At 60.5% G+C, this 18,504-nt stretch overlaps 1 protein-coding gene across 2 annotated transcripts in view; it reads left to right on the forward strand.

Moving 5' to 3' along the window:
* The window catches only part of ZBTB16 (zinc finger and BTB domain containing 16), a 63,196-nt gene that overhangs the window by 21,654 nt on the left and 23,038 nt on the right, over positions 1-18,504 (forward strand). For both annotated transcript variants that reach the window (XM_087778398.1, XM_087778399.1), the window contains exon 3: positions 9,880-9,977. In XM_087778398.1, coding sequence (XP_087634524.1) covers positions 9,880-9,977 — 98 coding nt within the window. The remainder of the gene's footprint in view (positions 1-9,879; positions 9,978-18,504) is intronic.

Consider the following 18,504-nt stretch of genomic DNA (forward strand, 5'->3'; position numbering starts at 1 on the left):
GGGAGGGGGCTTGGCATTTTCAAGAGGTTCTGGAATATGTTTCTCGCTCGTGCGTTTGCAGGGGGGGCAGCTGCTACCGTGGGGCTTTCGGGTTGCACCCAGCGCCCAGGCTCCCCTCCTGCCCAGTAACCCCAGCCCACGCAAACCAAAAATCAGCCAGACGCGTCGGTGCCACCGCGCTGACCGGCGGTAGCGCCCGTACCCCCTCGGCCCGGTGCGGGACCCGCCGCGGGAGCCCCGCAGCAATGCCGCCCGGCTGGATGCCGGTTATTGATGCCGACACCGGACGAACACCCCGCCGTGCCGGGGCTCGGTGCGCCCGGCTCGCCGTTCCTGGGCTGCGGCGCCTCCGAGTCGCTCCTCTCGCTGCCACCTCCTTGCCCTCGGCGCTTTGGGCTCTCACCAGAGCCCAGCGCAGTTCAGATACGTTAATTTACTGGCTTGACAAGGTGCATAATGTTCATCTCCCAGCTTCTAATTGGAAATAATTAGTTCTTTGTCAGCCCCGGGAGCTCCCGAGGAAGCAGCGCGGAGCCGGGCAAAGGCAGCGGCGCTGGTGGAGGGCAGGAGAAGTCTTTCTGGAGAGCCTGTGCAGAGCCCGGTGTTTTCAGCCTGTCTGAGGGCATCTCTCCGCCCAAGAAGGGCTGTGTAACAGCTGAGCATCACGGTTCCATTAATCAAAGACACTTCCACTGCCCCTTTACAGCAACACAACTGCTGCGGCTGTCCCTCGCTGACAGCTCCCTAATTCATCTTCCCGGGGAAGGAGGGGGGACCCGCTGCTGCTCTCTGCCCGCGCCGCCGAAGCCGCAGCCCTCGCCCGTTTTTGGTGGCACGGACGCGCGCGTTTGAGAGGTTCAGCCCCGGCGCTTGGCAGGGTTTTACGCGGAGGCGAGCGTTATCCCTTGGCCCCTGCGCCTGCAAAACCCTCTAAGAAGAAACGTAGGGTCTGCTCGCTTGCGGGAGGAGACTTTGGCAGTCGCTGGCCTTCCTCCCCGGGCGGGGAGGGTGTTACAGCACTTGCGAACAGGTACTTAAAGGGGGGGACTCCGGGCAGCTCTCGCCCTGGCTCTGGCAGGTCGGTCCCCTTGCGTCCTTCCCAAACTTTCCAAGCGCAGCTGGCGGGGGGAACGCTTTGGGAGGCTCTCCGGGAGTCGGTGAGCCAAGGGCAGATGGTTTGCACGGCAGCAAAAAGCCCCCCGGCCGGGCTCCCGCACGCCCCGCTGCAGAGGGGAGCGCTTGGGGTTCTTCCCGTCCCCTGACCGAGGGAGGCATCTCCGCCGATGCCCAGAACGCGGGCGTCAGGCCCGGTCGCGCACCCAAGGGTCGCGTCCCAGGAGCCCGCAGCCTGAAACGGCCCTGCGGGAGGGAGGGCGTGCGACGTCGCACGGAGCCGGGGGGCGGCAGGTTGCAACTGGGTGTCCTTCGTTCTAGCCGCAAAAACGGGATATTTGGGAGTCGCTAATAATAAGAAAGTGTTTTCATCGAAGCGCTTTATTCGTCTGCGTGCTGACATCTGGAGAGCGGAGATAGATATTTTGCTTAAGACTGTATTTCCAAGCCGTGAGCTCTTCCCTGGCTGTTAATTAATCCTTTGTAGTTTAGCAACTGATGAAATCATGACTCTCTGAAATTTTAATCCTTGCGCTGTATAGGCACAACTGAGATTATCAGAGGACCCCAGGTGTGTGCTTGAAATTAGTTTGTTGAATCTCTTGCATATTTGATTACCTTATAAAACTCCTCGGGATCTGGGCCCCTTGCTGGAAAGACGGCGTTTGCCTGTGATTTGTGCCCGTTCCCGGCTGCAGTTCCCGGCCGGGCCGGGGCGGGGGGGGGGAGAGGGGCGCAGAAACCAGGGGCGCGCCAGGGAGGGGGGGCACCAGCAACCGGCCTCTCCATGAGGAGGCGAGGGGTGGGAGTATGGGCACCCTCCGAGGAGTAGACACGGGGGAGGAAACGGGACTGGGACTCGTGGGAGAAGAGGATGCTGTGCAGAATTCGCTGGGAAGATAAAAGTGAGCGGAGCGCTGATGTAAGGCCGTCGGAGGGGGACACGGGGATGTCCCCTCCCGCCCGGCTGCCCAGCGGAGGCTGCTCCCGCTCCCCCAAGATGAGCTCAGCGCAGGGAAGTGGCTCCCGGGCTCGTCCCAGCTCATCCCTCTGGCAGCCCCGTGGGTACCACCCTGTTGCTGACGCCTGTCCAGCCTCGTCCCTGCGGCCGGGTCACTGAAGAGAGTGGAAATTAAAAAAAAAAAAAGTCCCCATACCCGAAAATTCTCCCCCTTACTGAAGTTGTTCTTTGCTGCGGCATCCCGTTAGCATCTCCGCGCTCCCCCGTCTCCCCAGTTTTGGCTCCCTGGGGACTTTTGCCATCTCCTCGAGGCCCTGGGAGCTGCAGGCTCCCTCTTCCCCGGGGAGCACCGGGACGACACTGCCTGGGCCGTCCCGGGACCCCCCCCCCCGGCACCTCCCCGGAAAGCATCCGGTGCGCCGTGCCGGACGCTTTCCCCGTGTCCCAACCACCCCTTAAGGTCTGGAGGAGCGAGCGGCCGAGGCCGGTGCTTCGGCATTTGTGGACCGCACTGGTGCTACAAAGGCACACGTGCTGCTAAGGAAACCAGATGATGAATATATTTTTAAACTTGGAATCCGTGAACCGCTTATTATTTCTGAATTAGGAATCAAAGCATCTGAATAATCACGCCGCTGCTGCCGCAGATGTGCTCAGCGCTAAGGTCACTTTGCTTTTTTGTCAAAACCTGGCATTATTTTTGAGAAGAAGTCCCCCCAGCGCTCTGCCTGACGCCTCCGACACCCACGTCGTGGCTGCTGAGCGGAGCAGCCGCGGCGGGTGCGACGCCCAGCGCGGCCCCGCAGGGTCGGCGCCGCCCAGGGAAGCAAACGCTCCTCTCTTCGTGTGCAGTGCGTCAGTGTCGCCAGATGCCCGAAGAATGGGGGTGATGATTTTGGACGGCCGAATTAGCGCCGGTTATTCTAAGCGGGCTGCGTGCGTTGCGACGCGTTAACCCCGTGGTGCCCACGCTCCAGCCCGCCGTCGGAGGCGTGACGTTTTGGCACTTTTTGCATCGGTCTCGGGCGTCGGCGGTGGTGCAGCAGAGGTGCAGGGGCCTTCCCTGGGCAGCAGCAGCTGCTGCCACCCGGGACCGTCCCTCGGTGCGCCTTTGGTACAGGCAGCATCGTGCCGCGGCTGCATCCCGGATTCCCTCCTGAAAGCCAAGGTGGGCGGATCCGCCCGGGCCTGGTGCTGGGGCAGCGCCTGTGCCCGTGTGGTCCGGCTGCGACAGACAGGAGGTGTTTCCCGCTGCCGGCTCTGCCACCCTAGATAAATCCAATGGCTTCCCATCCGCGCTCGCCCCATCCAGCGCGTGCCCCCGCGGACCCCCTCGCTCGGGCGGGCAGGGAGGCCCGAAGGGAGCGCTGGGGGGGATAAGGCTCCGTCCCGGGGAAATCCCGTGCAGTAGCGATTAGCGAACGAATAGCGCCGAACCCAGGGCGTTGGAATAAATTAAATAAAATTAATAGTGATGCCTATGCTGCCCTATTTGCGGCGGCCGGTTCCTCTTCTCCCAGCCCTGGAAACACGCGCTGCTCCGGGGGGCCGTTCGGAGCCGCCGGTGCCCGCGCGTGCTGTGCCCGGGCAGACGGGGGATTCAGAGAGCTGCTGCCCTTTTGCAGCATTTATCAGCATTTGTTGATGGGCAGGCTCTAAAAAAAAAAAGATTTAGAGCGTGCTTTTGGCGTGTTGTGCTTGGGTTTTCTGTATGGTGAGGCAGAACCTCAGCTTTTTTGGAAAGGGGAAGCTTTGGCATCCTGGTGAAACGATGTCAGGGCAGAGCATCTGGTTAAAGCTCATGAGTTAGCGCATGGTAAATACAAATATTGTACAGGCAGGGAGTTCTAGTGCTCTCTATTGATAGCTGTCCCCTCCCCCCCCCCCCTTTTTTTTAAACTTCAGAAATAGTAAAGTCTTTATTTCCAGCTTCTGTAAGATTTATGTAATTTTTTTTTAGGAGCAGTGGTGGTTTGGGGGCAGGTTTTGGTTTGGTTGGTTTTCCCCCCCCCCCCCCTTCTTAATTTATTAAACCGAAAGGAAGGTCTCGGCTCCCTTCCCCCCCTTCCCCGTGCCCTTAATAGCTCTCCCTGCTATTTTAATCCGCCGGGCTGGGAGATGAGGGCAGAGCGGTGGCTGTGCAGGAGCCGAGGCTGCCCAGCACCGCGGCCCGCGCGAGCAGCTCGAGCAGTCCGACGTCACCGGGCGTCGTAAATAACCGCGTCGGGGGGGAAAATCACCCTCTCCGCCGCGCGGATGTCAGACTCTTATCGGAGGATGTATAACGTGGTTTTTGCAGACGGCTTGCTGCCCTCTGACCTCGGCTTTCCGCGAGATCCCCGCTGCAAATGAGTTGTGGCACCGCCGCCTCTATCTTGATAGAATAGATCAGGGGATGAATTGATTTTCATGTCGATTTACCTGGGCGGGGGAGGCGCGGGTGGAAATCAGGCGGCGGGGAGGGTTTTTTGGGAATTATTTAACCTGCTCGCGCTGGGGATGCGAAGCCGCGCCGGTCCGGCTCGCCCGCCCGGTGTTCGGCGCCGGCACGTCGTGCGCACCGCGGCGGGGACGTACCGGCCGGCAGCCGCCCCTCTGACAGGGCACCGCAGTTACAGCCCGGTATAAATAAAATCAGAAGGCTCCTATAAAACTCTGTTATTGCTGCGGCACAAAGTTAGAACCGCTGGAGGTTTCTGCTCCCTGGCTCTCGCGCGCGGCAATGAATATTTTATAGGAAAGGAAATACTTAGCGTCTGAATCTTTTTATAGCGCTGCTGCTGCTGCTGCTGCTCCCGCGGGCGGTAACCTGCCCCCTCGCACGCGCGCCTGCCGCAGCCCCTCCGCGCCGACGCCGGGCCCCTGCCGCACCCTCCCGGCTCCGCGTCCCCGGGGCACGCGGCAGGACGAGGGTCCTGACCTGTTTGTTGCACGGCCATCGGGAGGTGCGAGCAAAACCAGTGCGAGAGTCACGAGGACGGGTTTCTTCCCGCGCCTTTCGCTTTCGAGTCGGTGCGAGGCCCTTAAAGTTGCACTAACGCCTATTTTCGTCTCGCTTTTAACTTACTAGGGCTCTGAGGTTTTGCTTCTGTCATGCCGGCCTCACAATTCCCCCGCAGCGTTTGACCCCGCTGCCAAAATACGGATCGGGAGGGATGCGGGCAGTGACGCGCGAACCCCCAAAGGCCGCTGGCGTTGGTCTCCCCGGGCCGGGCTGCGCGGCAGCGGCGCAGAGCCGCGCGCTCCCGCCCCGGGCTGTGCGTTCCTGCCCGGGAAGCGCTCTGCTCCGGGCTTCGCCTCGGCGGTCGCCGCTTCAACAGGTCTCGAGCAAAGCTCTGCCGCGCTGGAGCCTTTCCTTGGCAGTCAGGGGCTTTTTGCCTTTCCCCGGTAGCCGGTCGCCCTGCCAAGCTGCGCCCAGCCCAGAGATGACAAAGTGCCCTTTAGTTAATTGCAGAACGGATCGCCTGGAGTTAAAAGTTCTGATTTATACGACTGCGGCTCTAACTGCTCAATAACACGGGCCCGTAATCTACTTTCATTTCAAACAGAAGGGTGATTTATGGGGCAGCATGCCGCTTTAGCTCAGAAATGAGGTGTTCAACATATGCTCTGTTGACATAAATTTGGAATTTATCGCTCCTGTCAAAACTGCCTGTTGGACAAAGGTGCGCATTAAGGCAATAAATGGCTCGGAATAGTTTTCTGTCAAATTTCCTAACCATTGTATTCACTCTGTTTGCGGGGAAAAACATACACTTAAAAGTAATCAAACGGCCAAAAGCCATGCGTCTCCCTCGGCGCGGAGGGGAGGGGAGGGGAGGGGGTCTCCTCCCGCTTCCCAAAAGGGGTGGCGGGGAGGGGCCGGGCAGCCAGAGCTCCTTAAGTACAAATAGCAGGAGGCGGTTTTGTGCAGGTTTTGGAGCAGGGCTTGGCTCGCGGTGGTCTTCAGGTACCGGGGCCGTGCTGGTACCCGCGCCCGCGGGGATGCTCCGCCGAGCCCCCGCGTCCTCTGGGAGCGGGCGGCAGCGTTTGCCACCGATCCGGCCTTTTCACACAAAGCACCCTGGGGGGAAAACTCATAATTTTTACACCGCGCGGTCTCGCTGGAGTCGCCGTCCCTTTGAAGTGCTTTTTGCGGGGCATTTACAGGCCTTTTTAATTACCGGCAGCTTGTGAGGGGCCAGCCTCCCGCCCGGCTTTTGTTTGCCGGCGCTAGGTGGGGAGGGGGTATCGCCCCGCCGTCGGTTTATATCCCGCCCGGAGAGCCCTTCGCCAAGCCTCCGCGCCAGGGCTCGCTCGGGAAGGTCGGCCCCGGCCCCGGGACGCCCCGCCGCAAGCGTCCTCGCCGCCCTGGCAGACCTCCGTGCCGGAGCGTATCCTCCGGCGATACCTCGCAACCCGGCAGCTTCGGCCGGCCTCGTGTTTCTGTGTGCCTCGAGCGCTGCGTCGAGCGGCAGCGACAGAGGAAAACCGTCGTTTAAAGGAGGGAAAAAAAAAAAAAAAGGCGCTGTTCCCGATCGCCGCTGCTCACCATCCCACAAGCATCTTCTTGGCCGAGTTGCTCGTAGGGACCTTGCAGGAGAAAGGGAGCGCGCCGAGTGTAGTTTCAGCATCAGATTGAAATAATAAAGCGCAGTTTCTCTTTTTGCGCTCGAGTTTGGGCAGCGTCGCCAAGAAGCGATGTATTTTGCCGTCCTTAACTTCTCCCCCCGCCCCTTTCTAGAGGCACAACTTTAGAAGCACATATTGATCTTTCCCCTCAGATCTTAACAGCCTGAGCAGCCGTAATACCTTGCTTACATCTGCCAGGTTTTTGTGCAGTTTTGCAACATCTCCTTAATCCGGCGAGCAGAAATAGAACATTTCAATCATATTTTGCTACCGGGAAACCGAGCAGATAAAGCGCTTTAAGACCTTGTTGAAAGGGACCGCGCAAGATGGCGAGCGATAAGATCGTCCTATAAGCAGGCGCCGAATGGAAAACTTTTGTTGCCGCTGAAATTTGTTGATAGAGATATTGCAAATAAACGACTCGGTGAGCGCCCCGGCGCCTTAAAACAACGCGGGGTTCACGCGACTGGGGGGGGGGGGGGAAATGGCAGCGCCCGAGTTGGATGGAGGTGCGGATTGCCAGGGAGCCCCAGCACCAGCGAGATCGGGGGCTCCTTGCCTCCCCCCTTTTCCCCTCTCCTTGCTGGGAGAGGAGGTCTTATCCGCGCGCCCTTGCCTGGGACCGTGCTCGGCATCGAGGGCTGTCGTCCGTCGCGCCAGTACAGGGCTGACAGTAAATCGCTGCGGGAAGGTGGTCTCGATTTGGCCTGGGTTGCCCTGGCTTTTGGGGATCCACGCGGGGAGCGAGGTTGGCTTTGCTACTATTTCTAAGGGCTTGGGCGATGCAGAGAAAGGAAGCTCGTCCTTTTGTTTCTGCTCTGTTTCTTGAGACTCGCTGTAAAAAAAAAAAGAAAGGAAAAAAAAAAATCCAAGTTTTACTCAAACTAATTAACCAATTACACTTTAATTCACTGAAAGGGCGTTCTAGCCCCAGAGAGGCGAGCGCCGCGACGTTGGCACAGAGGATGCTGTGCTCCTGCTAACAAAGTGGCTTAAACCCGGCGCTAAGGGCAGAAGCGAGCTCAGCCCGAGCCGGGGAAGTGTGACAGGCACGTCCCTGATTAAAAATGCAAAATGAGAAGGTTGTCACTTATTTAGCTGACTTCTTGGCAGCAGAAGTCTGTCAGGAGGCTGGTGTTTTATTTATTTTTGCAAGGCGGATAAAGCCTTTGGATTGCAAACCTTCTTGGCCTGAATTCGTGCGTGACTCTTAATCCTCCGCTATGACACAGTGAATTCAGGACGAGCCTGATGAATAATTACATTATACAGCAAAGTTGAGAGTTGAAACCAACTCCTGCTGTTTTCCTCTCCGCTCCCTTTCTGCTCCGCGGCGTTTGCTGGCCGTCGAACGCCACGGGGTCTCCTCCTGCCGTCCGGCGCTTCCGGCGTTGCCGTTCAGCATCCCCGCAAAGCGGGGTGCGGGGCGGGATGCGGGGCCGGCTGCGTTGCATGCTTGGACTCTGCGCGCCGCGGGGCAGGGGACGCGCTGGGGCTCCGGGCTCCCCGCAGCTGCAGGGGATGCTCTGGCTAGGGCTCGGCGGAGCAACAGCTTCGTGCCAGTAAAACTCACGCGGGGGGAGGGAAATAAAGCTCAGGCAAAGCTGGATCTCCCCCCACCCCAGCCCGTGCGCAGAAGGCGAGCGGTCCTTGCGGCCCTGCGCGGCCGGGGCCGGGCCCTCCCGCGGGAGCGGCAGAGGGAAGGGAGGGTTCTGCGTCCAGCCCCGGACAAGACCGTTTCTAGTTTGTCTGTGGCAACGAGGCAATAAAAATACCCTCGTCTTGTTGCAGAATGATGATAAATGGTGGACGCGACCAGAGGCCGGCACGCAGCGATTTGCCGCGTTACTCCTCAAACACATACAAATACTTCTCTGTTTACAGCATCCGATTTTGAAACTTTGCACGTGCTCCTGTCGCGAGCCCTCCCCGGCCCTCGGTACGAGCGGTTCGCGTTAACCGAGGTGTGGCTCGCGGGCAGCAGCCAGCACGCTTGGCTGGAAGCGTCTGTGACTTGGGGGCTTTCTATCAACGCCGCTGTCGAGCGCGGAGCCGGGTTGCTTTGCAAAAGCATCCGTTTGTCACCAGCTGAGGCGGTGAAATAAAGCAACGGGGACCCGTTCCAGGCGTTTCGGGCGCTGCGCGGCGGCCCTCCACGCGCTTGCAGCGGCAGCGGCTGTTTGGGGGGAGCGAGCCTTGGGGTGCCCCTCCGCGGGCAGGTGGCGTGGGGCTGGGCAGCGGCCGGCCCTAAAGGGGGGAACGGCTTTGGGGGAGGGGTCGCCCCGGGTGGCGATGGCAGCTCCGGGAGCGAGACGGAGGTTGGTTGGTTGGTTGGTCGGTTGGCTGTCGCAGGCTCGGACAGCGCTCCCGCCCAGGTCCGTGCAAATGCTGCCTGTTAGAGGTTATTCCGTTTGATAGGGAGCTCCAGTCTGCTGCGGGTCGCTCCCTGCCCAAAGACGGAGCATCAGCATCTCCGCGGCGGAGAGAAGGCGGGGTTGGCCATCGTGGCCCAGCCCAGCATCCGCTGCCCGCGACGGGCAAAGGCAGGGAGATGCCGTGCGGGTACCCGGGCCCCGCCCCTGCTCCCCGGGGCGCCGGGGGATGCTCGGCCCCTCGGCGTGGTGCGGGATAGGGGCTGCGGCTCTGCCGCTGCGGTCAGGAGGTTGCGCAAGGCCGGGCGTAGCTGAGCTCGTGCCTCCTGGTGCCAGGAAACGGTGAGCGGCATGTTTCCTGTTTGCTAGCTGGTGGTTGAGTTTCTCACTTGCGATCTGTGTCGCCCTGAATTTGGATGGAAATTGGGATTCGGTTGGAAAGGCGTACAAACAACCTCTGAATTTTTTTTTTTTTTTTTTTTTTTTTTGGAGTACAGTACCCTTTTCAAAAGCACTCGCTGCATAGGGAAGAAGTTTGCCAGCGCATACTTTGCGTTAACTCTAGAGTTCAGATTTATTGGCTTTATTAAAAGAATCCAACTTCGGTAACGGTAACAAGCATCCCATGGGAGAAGGTAATCTCCCCGGTCCTGGGGCGTCACCCAGGACCTCCCGTTCATGCCCTTCCTGTAGGGCTTCTCGAACCAGAACCGGTTTCGGGCAAGGCGCGGGTTGCGTGAAATACGGGGAGGTTTCCCGGCATCGTTTTGCATAACCTTTCCCCGCGCGCGGGAGGACTGACCCCTCTCTGTTCTCCCCTAGGAAGCTGCACAGCGGGATGAAGACTTACGGATGCGAGCTGTGCGGGAAGCGGTTCCTGGACAGCTTGCGGCTGCGAATGCACTTACTGGCTCACTCAGGTGGGTTGGAAGGGGGATGCTCGGGCGGGACGGGACGGGACGGGACGGGGGGATGCTCTCTGTGCCCGCCCAGGGATGCTGCCGCCGCCTGGCTCGCGCATCTCGTCCAGGGAGACGCGCGCGGAGCTGCCTGTACCCTTCCCAGGGCGGCACGTTGCAAACTTGTTCTCCAGTGCCCAGTAATTTGATTTATTTAAATTTTCTTTCTTGGAGTTTGGTTTCGGTTCCTTAATTGGGGAAACATGTTCTGGGCTAAGCAGCTCGGAATAGCAAACTCTCCGTACCGCGCGGCTGCTTGTTGTCCGGGGCTGCTCGGAGCGTAAGCGTCGCCTTCGCTTCGGCTCCCGCGTGCACCCCGGCACCGCGTTCCTCGCGTACGGGAGCCCACCGCAGTTTCATTAGCAAAACTGCTGCGGAATTAGGCGTTGCCTGCCTAATGAATCTAACCAGCAGGTTCACGTGTCGCAGGCCCTTTAATTAAATAGAGAGGGAAGGGCTGGAGCGCTGTGCCGGTGGGAAGACTTGTGCTCTGCAAGTCAGCGTAGGCTGATGTTCCTGTTGGGCCTGCAGCCCCTTATACAGCTGGGGGTTTAATGTAAAAAAAAACAAAAACAAACAAACAAAAAAAAACCCGCTGGTGGCCGCCGGACCCCTTTGCTCGAACGCAGGTGGGAGTCCTCGTCCCGCTCGTTTGAGGGCAAATCGCTTGGGGTGGCAGATAGCACAGCCAAAGCTGTGCTGGTGGGTAGCTTCGCAAGGAAGCTATATTATATTTTATATGTTTTTATCTATTTTTTTTCCCCGACGTTCGTATTTCTGTTTTCCCCTCCGCCCCTTGTCCACGCCGAGGGGCACAGGGCAGGGATGTGCCTTGCCCGTAGCCGAGGGAACCGCGCAGGCTGCCATCCCCGCGCTCCTTCTGGCCAGGCGGCAGGTTCTGCTTTTCGGGGCGTTGGAGCTGGCCCCGACCCCATCCCCACCTTGCTGCTTTTCGGGACGGGTGCCGGCTCCGCAGGGTGCCCGCAGGCAGCGGTGGCTGCTGGGGCTGGTGCCCGGGATGCTGGTGTCCCCCCGGACGCCGGGGCGCTGGTGCTGGGGTGCAGCGTGCTGGTGTCCCCCCAGCACCGGGGTGCGGGATGCTGTGCCCCCCCACCCCATCCAGCGCTGGGGCACAGGATGCTGGTCCCCCCCTCCGGCGCTGGCGTGCGCGGCTCGTGTTTGTTACGGTCGCTTTGGCTCCCGGCCCATCCCTGGCGGGCGGCCAGCTTTGTGGGTACAGTATGTACAGTGAACGTCGAGCCAAGCTTGTCATCGCGCAGGATTAATTATTTTTTTTTTTTTTTTTTTTAAAATCCAGCGAGGGCGGGGGGGGCGGGGAGAGCTCTACCCTGCTCTCGCAAACAGCCGCCGCGAATTCCAGCGCTGTTATTTATTAAAGCAGGAGACCTTTGCACCTCTCCCCTCGCCTCCCCCCTCCGCCAGCCCGGGATGAAGCGAGGTTGCGCCGGAACGGCAGCGCGAGGGCTTGTTTTCCGCGCAGCCGTGCTCCGGGGGCGGCTTGCCTCCGTGCCGATGGACGATGTGTTTAATTGGGAGTTTGCCCCGTGGGAGAGCGTCGCGGTGGGACGGCTTCTGCCCCCCCGGCAGCCCCCCCCCCCCCCCAGCAGCCCTCGATGCCGAAGGCAGCAAACGCCGGGCTTAACAGGAGCTGGCGTCTCAGAGTTCCCTAACCCAGCGTTTGTGGGAGATGCCTGATGGTAAAGGCGCATTTAAATCAGGGAACGAATTGGGGACCGGCCCTAGGGCGGGCTGCGGTGCCCCCGCGACACCACGGGTGCTCGGCGGCGTTATCGCAGCAGCCTCGCGTGTGCGAGGTAAATACTCGGCGGCGTGTTTACGCTCCAATATAAAGCGTAAATATAAAGCCCTTAATGCTGCGCAGAGCCTTTCCCTACGTGCTGCCTGGCACCACCTGCTCCTGACTGCAGCCACGCTCTCAAAAACCTGTGAATGTGACATTAAGAGTTGCCCCTCTCCCGGAAAAAGGAACTGCCGGGGAAAGCCGGGTGGGAGACCCGGCTCGTCGGTGATACAGTTGAGAAGCGCCATCGATTTGACCTGGGGAGGCCGGTCCCAGCCCCGCCGCGGGCTTCGCGGGCATCCTCGCCGCAGCTGGTTTTCGGTGGGCACGCTCGCTCGCATCCCGGGATGGCGGTTACCACATCACCCGGTTTGATGTGGTTTTCCTCCCTGGGAGAGGGAGGAAGGCGGATTTGTGCCTTTCTGCCCGCTTGCTTTGCCCTCCATCCGGCAGGAGCCTCTGCGTGGGGCTGGCTTCTCCGGGCTGCGAACGGGGGCGAGCGCCGACAGCGCGCGGGGATGCTCGCGGGCAGCGCGCGGGGATGCTCGCGGGCAGCTGGGGGGAGAAGGCACCGAGGTGCGGTTGGGTGGTGGGACAGGCTGTGCTGGGGGAGCCAGGGGGTGCTCGGGGAGCAGGACACAACGTGCCGGCGGGGACGGTGGTCCACCTGGGGTGGAGGGAGGGAAGGGCACCCCCTGCCCCTCGCCTCCCCCCAGCCGTTTTCAGGGGAGGGGGCTCATCCTGCCCCCACCCGCCTCCCCAAGGAGCGTCGCCCCTTCTCCCCCGCGCGCTCAGCGTCCTCTCCCGCGGGCGGCGATGCACCGGAGGTGGGGGCGAGGGCGGCTCTGGCCCCCTCGCCCCCGGCCGGTCCCCGCGGCGGCTCCCCAGGGACGCCTCCGCCCCCCCCCGCCCCGGCTGGCCGGCGTCCCGCGCTCGGTCCCGGGTGATGTCAGCGGCCTGCCGGCAGGTCTGGATGTTCTGCCAGCGTTCCCGCGTTTATGATCATCCGCAGATGTGCATCCAAGAACACGCTGTACCCACAGCAGAAATTAATGCAGGCTTGACTGCCGGCCAAGCCGCGCACACGGGGGAGAGGAAGAAAGAAAACAAAAACTGTTTAATGCTGTTTATAAATTATACACTGGCTGATGAAAAATACATTTCTCTCGCCCCCCCTCCTCCCCAGCCTCTCTGCCTCGAGAGCCTGAGCCGAGACCAGAAGAATATGGTTTGCTTTTTAGCTCCTGTTTTGGCCGGGTTCCTGGACCCGGCCTTTGGGTCGGAGCCAGCTGCTTTCTTCCCCCCCTCCCCGCCCTTACCTGATGAAACACAGTCATTTTTCACCCGCCGCCGCCTCTCCCCGCTCCCCTCCGTCGACGACCGCCCCCCGTTATCGCAGGTGGGGCGGGGAGTGAGGCGCCAGGACCCCGCGCCGCTCCCCGCACCCAACGCGGCCGACGCGCGGCCGTCTGCGTTGTTACCGCTGAACGTACGTGGCCGTCGCCACCCGCTTCCCCCAGCTTTCTGCTGGATGGGGGAAACTTCCCAAACTTCCCCCGAGGTCGCGGCGTTGGGGACCCCCCTCCCCTGGGACGGGGGGGGGGGTGGGGTGGACAACGGGGCGAGAGCCCCCCATCCTTTCCCATCCCTCCCCGCACGCTCGCCAGCCATTTACGCAGCTTTTGTGTTGGGTTTTTTTTTTTTTTAATACCGCTAATGTTTATCATTTGCCCAACAGGCTTGACAGATTTTGTTTCCTGTCGAGCGGCGCGGCTGTGAAGCCCCCCCGGTTGCCAAGGAGCCGCCTCCCCGCACCGTCACGGGCTGATTTGGTATTCCGCGCGGCGCCCCGCCGCATTTCTGTATGCAAGACAAAGTGTTTTGATGGAGGACGATTGCAGGAGTGTCTGGAGGCTGTTTGGAGTTTTATGGGCTGTGCAGTACGCTCCGTGCTCGCTCGCTCGCCGCGCGGGGCTGCCGGGGCTTTGGATGGGGTCTGTCGTTTTTTCCCCACCGAGAGGAGGCTGCAGGAGAGAGAGAGCAGCACTCGCAGGGCGGAGGCAAAGGGGGAATTGTGTAAGAACCTGCCTTTTTTGGCTCCTGAGCTAAAAATCTGGCTTTTTCACGTTTTTTTAATATGAAAATACCCCCCGCTGTACCCATCGCCACGCGGCACGGGGGTCGGTGGCGCCGGCTGGCGCAGAGGGGGTGACGATGGCGGCGGCGGCGCTCCCCGCCTCGCCCGCCCCCAGGCCCCCGCGCCATCATTCCAGGTGCTTTCCCGAGCCTCTCGGGGCGGCCCGTGAGGTGCCGCCGGGGCACCCTTCCCACGAGGGCCGCCCGTGGTCCGGGCTCGCTCGGGCGACGCTCGCGGCGTGAGGCCGGGGGAGCCACCGACACCCCCGGCTCCCCCCCGGCCGCTTTCCCCTCCAAGCGGCGGGGAAGGCGGGGGCGATGGCGAAGCGGCGGGCGCGGGCTGAGCTCGTCCTGTCGGCTGGCGTCGGCTGGCGTCCGCGCTCGGCTCAGGAGTCCCTCCTCACCTCCCGACGCCTGCGCCTCGCTTTTTTTCTTATATTCAATTATTGCCTTTTGATGGCACCTTGGGAAAAAGGGAGGCAAAGCCATTTGCCTCCCTAAATCCAAGCCTGCTCTGCAGCGCAGTCTTTTTTTGGCCCTTCTTGGGTTTCTCCGACACGTTTTTTTAGCGCGGAGATTGTCACGACTGTCTCTTCCACTTGGGTGAAGCAGGGGAGAAGGGAAATAATCATAACAGCAATAATAAAAATCAAAAAGCAGCTTGATGTGGGCAAAAGAAGAAAACAAGAGAATGGGGTAGAGAACAGGCTAAATTTAAAATTGTAATTGGCTGACTTCCACAGGCTTGCGGGTGTTTTAATGACTCATAATAACTTCATTTAAAACCAGCTGAGCAGAAAATAGATTGGAGAGGAGCCTCAGGCCATTATGGATTTGTTTTTTTTTTGACAAGCTCTGTTTTCGGCAGCCAGGAAGGCACTCGCAGAGGGCTCGGCTGCTTCGCTCTCCCGAGTTGGTGGTCTGCCCGACAGAGATTGTATAGAAACCCGGGCCGGCTCTTTTTTTTTTTTTTTTTTTTTTTTCCTTTTTTTTTTTCCCCCTGATTAAAAATAGATGCCTTGAGGTATTATTTTAGCATCACTGTGGTTTGGTGCTTTTTTTCTTTGCACTTTTGATGTGGTAAATGGAACATAAATAAAATTGTTTTTGAAATTACTGAATTAATTAGGTAGTAAAGCGACGACAGTGCATAAATTTCCTTGGCGATTTTTTTTAATCCATATTTCCCCCCCCCCCCCCCCTTCTTGTCAATTGCAGCCTGTTAATGCTGCAGAGTCCCAAATTTGTATTAATCCCCTGTGCTGGGGGAGAGAGGGGAATAGATGTCGCATCGTGCCGGCGGGGCCGTCGTGCCGAAACCACGGTGGGGAAGGGCCCGGGGCGCTGCTGCCGCCGGCCCGTCCTCCCCCACCGGCCTCCTCCCCGCGCGGCCTGGGAAATCACCGATTTCCCGTCCTTCTCCTCCTCTGGAGGATGCTCGCGGCTCCTCTTTTTCCTTTTCCCTTATTTTTTCCTGGGCCACAGCTTGTATTCGCAGAGCACCGCTCCCCGCAGCCCCCGGGCCCCCGGCCCCGGGCAAGTTTCTCTCGCAGCCGGGGATGGGGATGCGGGCGCGGGACAACGGCGGTTTAGCAAATGGTGCGGTTGCTGGGGAAGGGGAAGGCGGCGTTTGCTGCGCCTGCCCCCTCCGCCGCGCTCCTCCGCGGGGAGAGGGTGGGAGACCGGCGCCGTCGAGGGGCTGCAGCCCCGCCGGGAAGGGCAGGGCCGCGGCGCAGGCGGGCAAAGCAGCGGCGCTCGTGGCCTGTTTCGGACGTTTTACTGCTTCCTACCGTCCCAAGCGCTAAAACTGGAGAGCCTGATTCTCGTCCCCAGTCAAGTCATTAAAGCGAACGGGCGTTGGGAGGTACTGTTGGGAGGATAGCAGCTAAAACGAGAGGAGCTCTGGGCCGAGACCCCACCCGGCTGAGCCCGGCTTGCGGGGAGGCAGCCGGCAGCCCCTGCCCGCACCCGCCCGAGCCGAGCTCGCTGGCTGGGGATGCTCGCCGTGACCCTTCCGAGCAGCCCGTTTCCGAGAGCTGCTTTAAGCCCCGACAACGCTGCCCGTCCTGGCCAGCGTCGGGCTGGCCCCTTGCATTTGGGAAATTAAGTAAGCCGAGGCCTGCCCCTCCTCATCGCTTGGCTTCGGGGGCAGCGCTGACCTTGCCGAGGGGGGGGACGGCGATGACTGTGCAGATAGCGCCGGACGGAAGAAGCGGCGGCTCCTCGTCCGTTCGCACCAGCCCCTCGCGGCAGGGACCTTTATTAGGCAGGAGCTATAAACTCGCTCGCACGGATATAAATGTACGGCGGGGAGGCTGGTGCCAACCGCGAGGCTCGCGCCGAAACGCGGCCGATACTTGGCAGCACGCGGAGTCCCGTCCCGTCGGGAAGATCATCCGGAGATATCTATATACTGTAGGCGATACGAGGCGCTCGCTAAAAATACCCTCCCCAAACTCGTGTGGGTCTTCGGAGAGGCGAATCGTTTTCTCTGGGCGTCGTTTAAAGCACGGGGAAAAAGCGAGAGAGAGAGAGAGGGAGAAGGCGGCCCTGACACGGGCTCTGGATGTGCTGTTTTCAAATACGTCCTGCTCCCTTTAATAACAAACATCGAGCCGGGGTGGTTTTTTTTCTGAGCCCTGTTATAATAAGCTCAGATGTTGGATGACATTTTTCCCGGTGACTCACATAGTAAAATTAACCTTGAACTATTTACATATTCAATCGCCGCCCTCCCTCCCCCTCCTCCTCCCCTCTCCGCGAGCGTGTGTACATTACAGGAATCCTGGCTCCGTATCAGTTTTTGTTTTGCTGATGAGAAAAAAAAAAAAAAAAAAAAAGAAGAAAAAAATTCCCCCGCCTGGAGTACACATCTACTTGAGGGAAAGAACACGCAGTCCTGGCCTTTGGAAATTGGCAGGCGGCGTGCTGTTCCCGCGCTGATAAGAGGTACTGTAAATAAAACTGTACGGCAGCGCCTGCTGTAAAATGCCCCGCGTCTGTACTCATTGTTCTGACAGCTCCGGCTTTTTTTGGGTCCGCTGTTTTGGTACACGCTGTGCTTCCTTATGTAAGCGAGCGCGCCCGGCTCCTCCCGGCGTTCGCCCTGTTTATTTTCGCCTCGCCAGGAATTTTTTTCTGGCCCCCCCGCCGCCCCCCGGCCAGATGCTGGCCGCCTCTGCCCTTCCTTGCCGTGCCTCCGCAGGGCCGCTCTGCAGGCTCCCGCTGCCCCTCCGGCCCCGGCCGTGCCCCCCGGGGGCACGGGGCGCCAGCGGCAATCGCGGGGCGCGCGTCCCCGCGCAGGAACGGGGCAGGGAAAAGCAAACCCCCTGTTTAGCACGACCCCGTCGCTTCGCGCCCCGCCGATGCAGCGACCCCCCCTGCGCGCAGCATCCCCCTGGCATCGGCGGGGAGGGGGCCAGCGCCGGCAGACGGCTCTGCCCGGGGAGGACCTGTTGCTGCGGCGGGTTGCTGCATCCTCGTGGATCGCGCTTTGCAGCGGCGGGGCGTGGGAGAGCTTCGAGTGGCAATGGAGAGTCATTGCCTTGGCAACTGCCGGCTGCGCATCGCCCGCGCCACCGCGCCGGGCGGAGGGCAGCCGGCGGCCGCTGCCCTATCGATCCCCGTCCCCTCGCTGCTCCGGCAGCTTCTCCCCATCCCGGGTGGTCTCGGCACCCTTTACGCCGCGCTCCTCTCCCTGCCGCGGGTGGTGAAGGGAGGGGATCGCCGGCAGCGCCCGCGCGATGCTCCGCATCCCCGAAAGCAGCTCTTTCGGCCGGCGGCACGAGCCGGGGGAGCCGCCCCACCGCCCTCCTCGTGTCGCCCCAAAGCCCTTTTTATTTTTTGTGCGTCTCCCTTGGCGAGCGGCCGTGTGGCCCGTGCACACTCGGGTTGTTTTGAATGCAAACTTGACATCGCGGCGAGGGCGGCGGAGAACAACATATGCACAGTAAACAGGCAGACTGTCGTATTGATTAACAGATGAGACCTCTATTATCGATCAACGCTGGGCGAGAAAATTTATCACTTTTAATTTCGCCGCTGCCAAATATTTCTGCCTGCGAGCCAGCCGTTACCGAGACAATTTAAAGGCAAAGGAATTCTCTTGTTAACGCATCTCGTGATGCCTCCCTCTCTCCCCGTCACCTTCTCTGTGCACCTTTCTCCGAATCCCACCCTGACGGTGGGGAGGGGGGCTCGGGGCGGGGACGGGAGGCGCTGTCCGGAGCCCTGGAAATGGGCGGCTCGGCACGCTGCGGAGCGATGCCCCCCGCCTCGAAGGCCGCTCTGTCACGCTCGGCTCCTCGCAACAGATGAGTCAGGCCTCGAAATCTAGGAAATGGGTCCCCAGCTTTGTCCCGGCAGCAGTGCTTCAGACGCGGTGTGTATCGTTAATCTGGTCTTATCTGGAAGCTGCTTCGCTGCTGCCGGGCATCCTGGTTTTTCCCTCACCCGGGCTAGCGGCACGTGTTGATAGCGGTTGTCTAAGGATTCCTCCCGATACCACATCTCGCTCCGACAGTCGAAGGC

This window comes from Nipponia nippon, unplaced genomic scaffold, assembly GCF_047370975.1.
Source record: "Nipponia nippon isolate SJK-2023a ecotype South Korea unplaced genomic scaffold, ASM4737097v1 scaffold_43, whole genome shotgun sequence".
NCBI lineage: Eukaryota > Metazoa > Chordata > Aves > Pelecaniformes > Threskiornithidae > Nipponia > Nipponia nippon.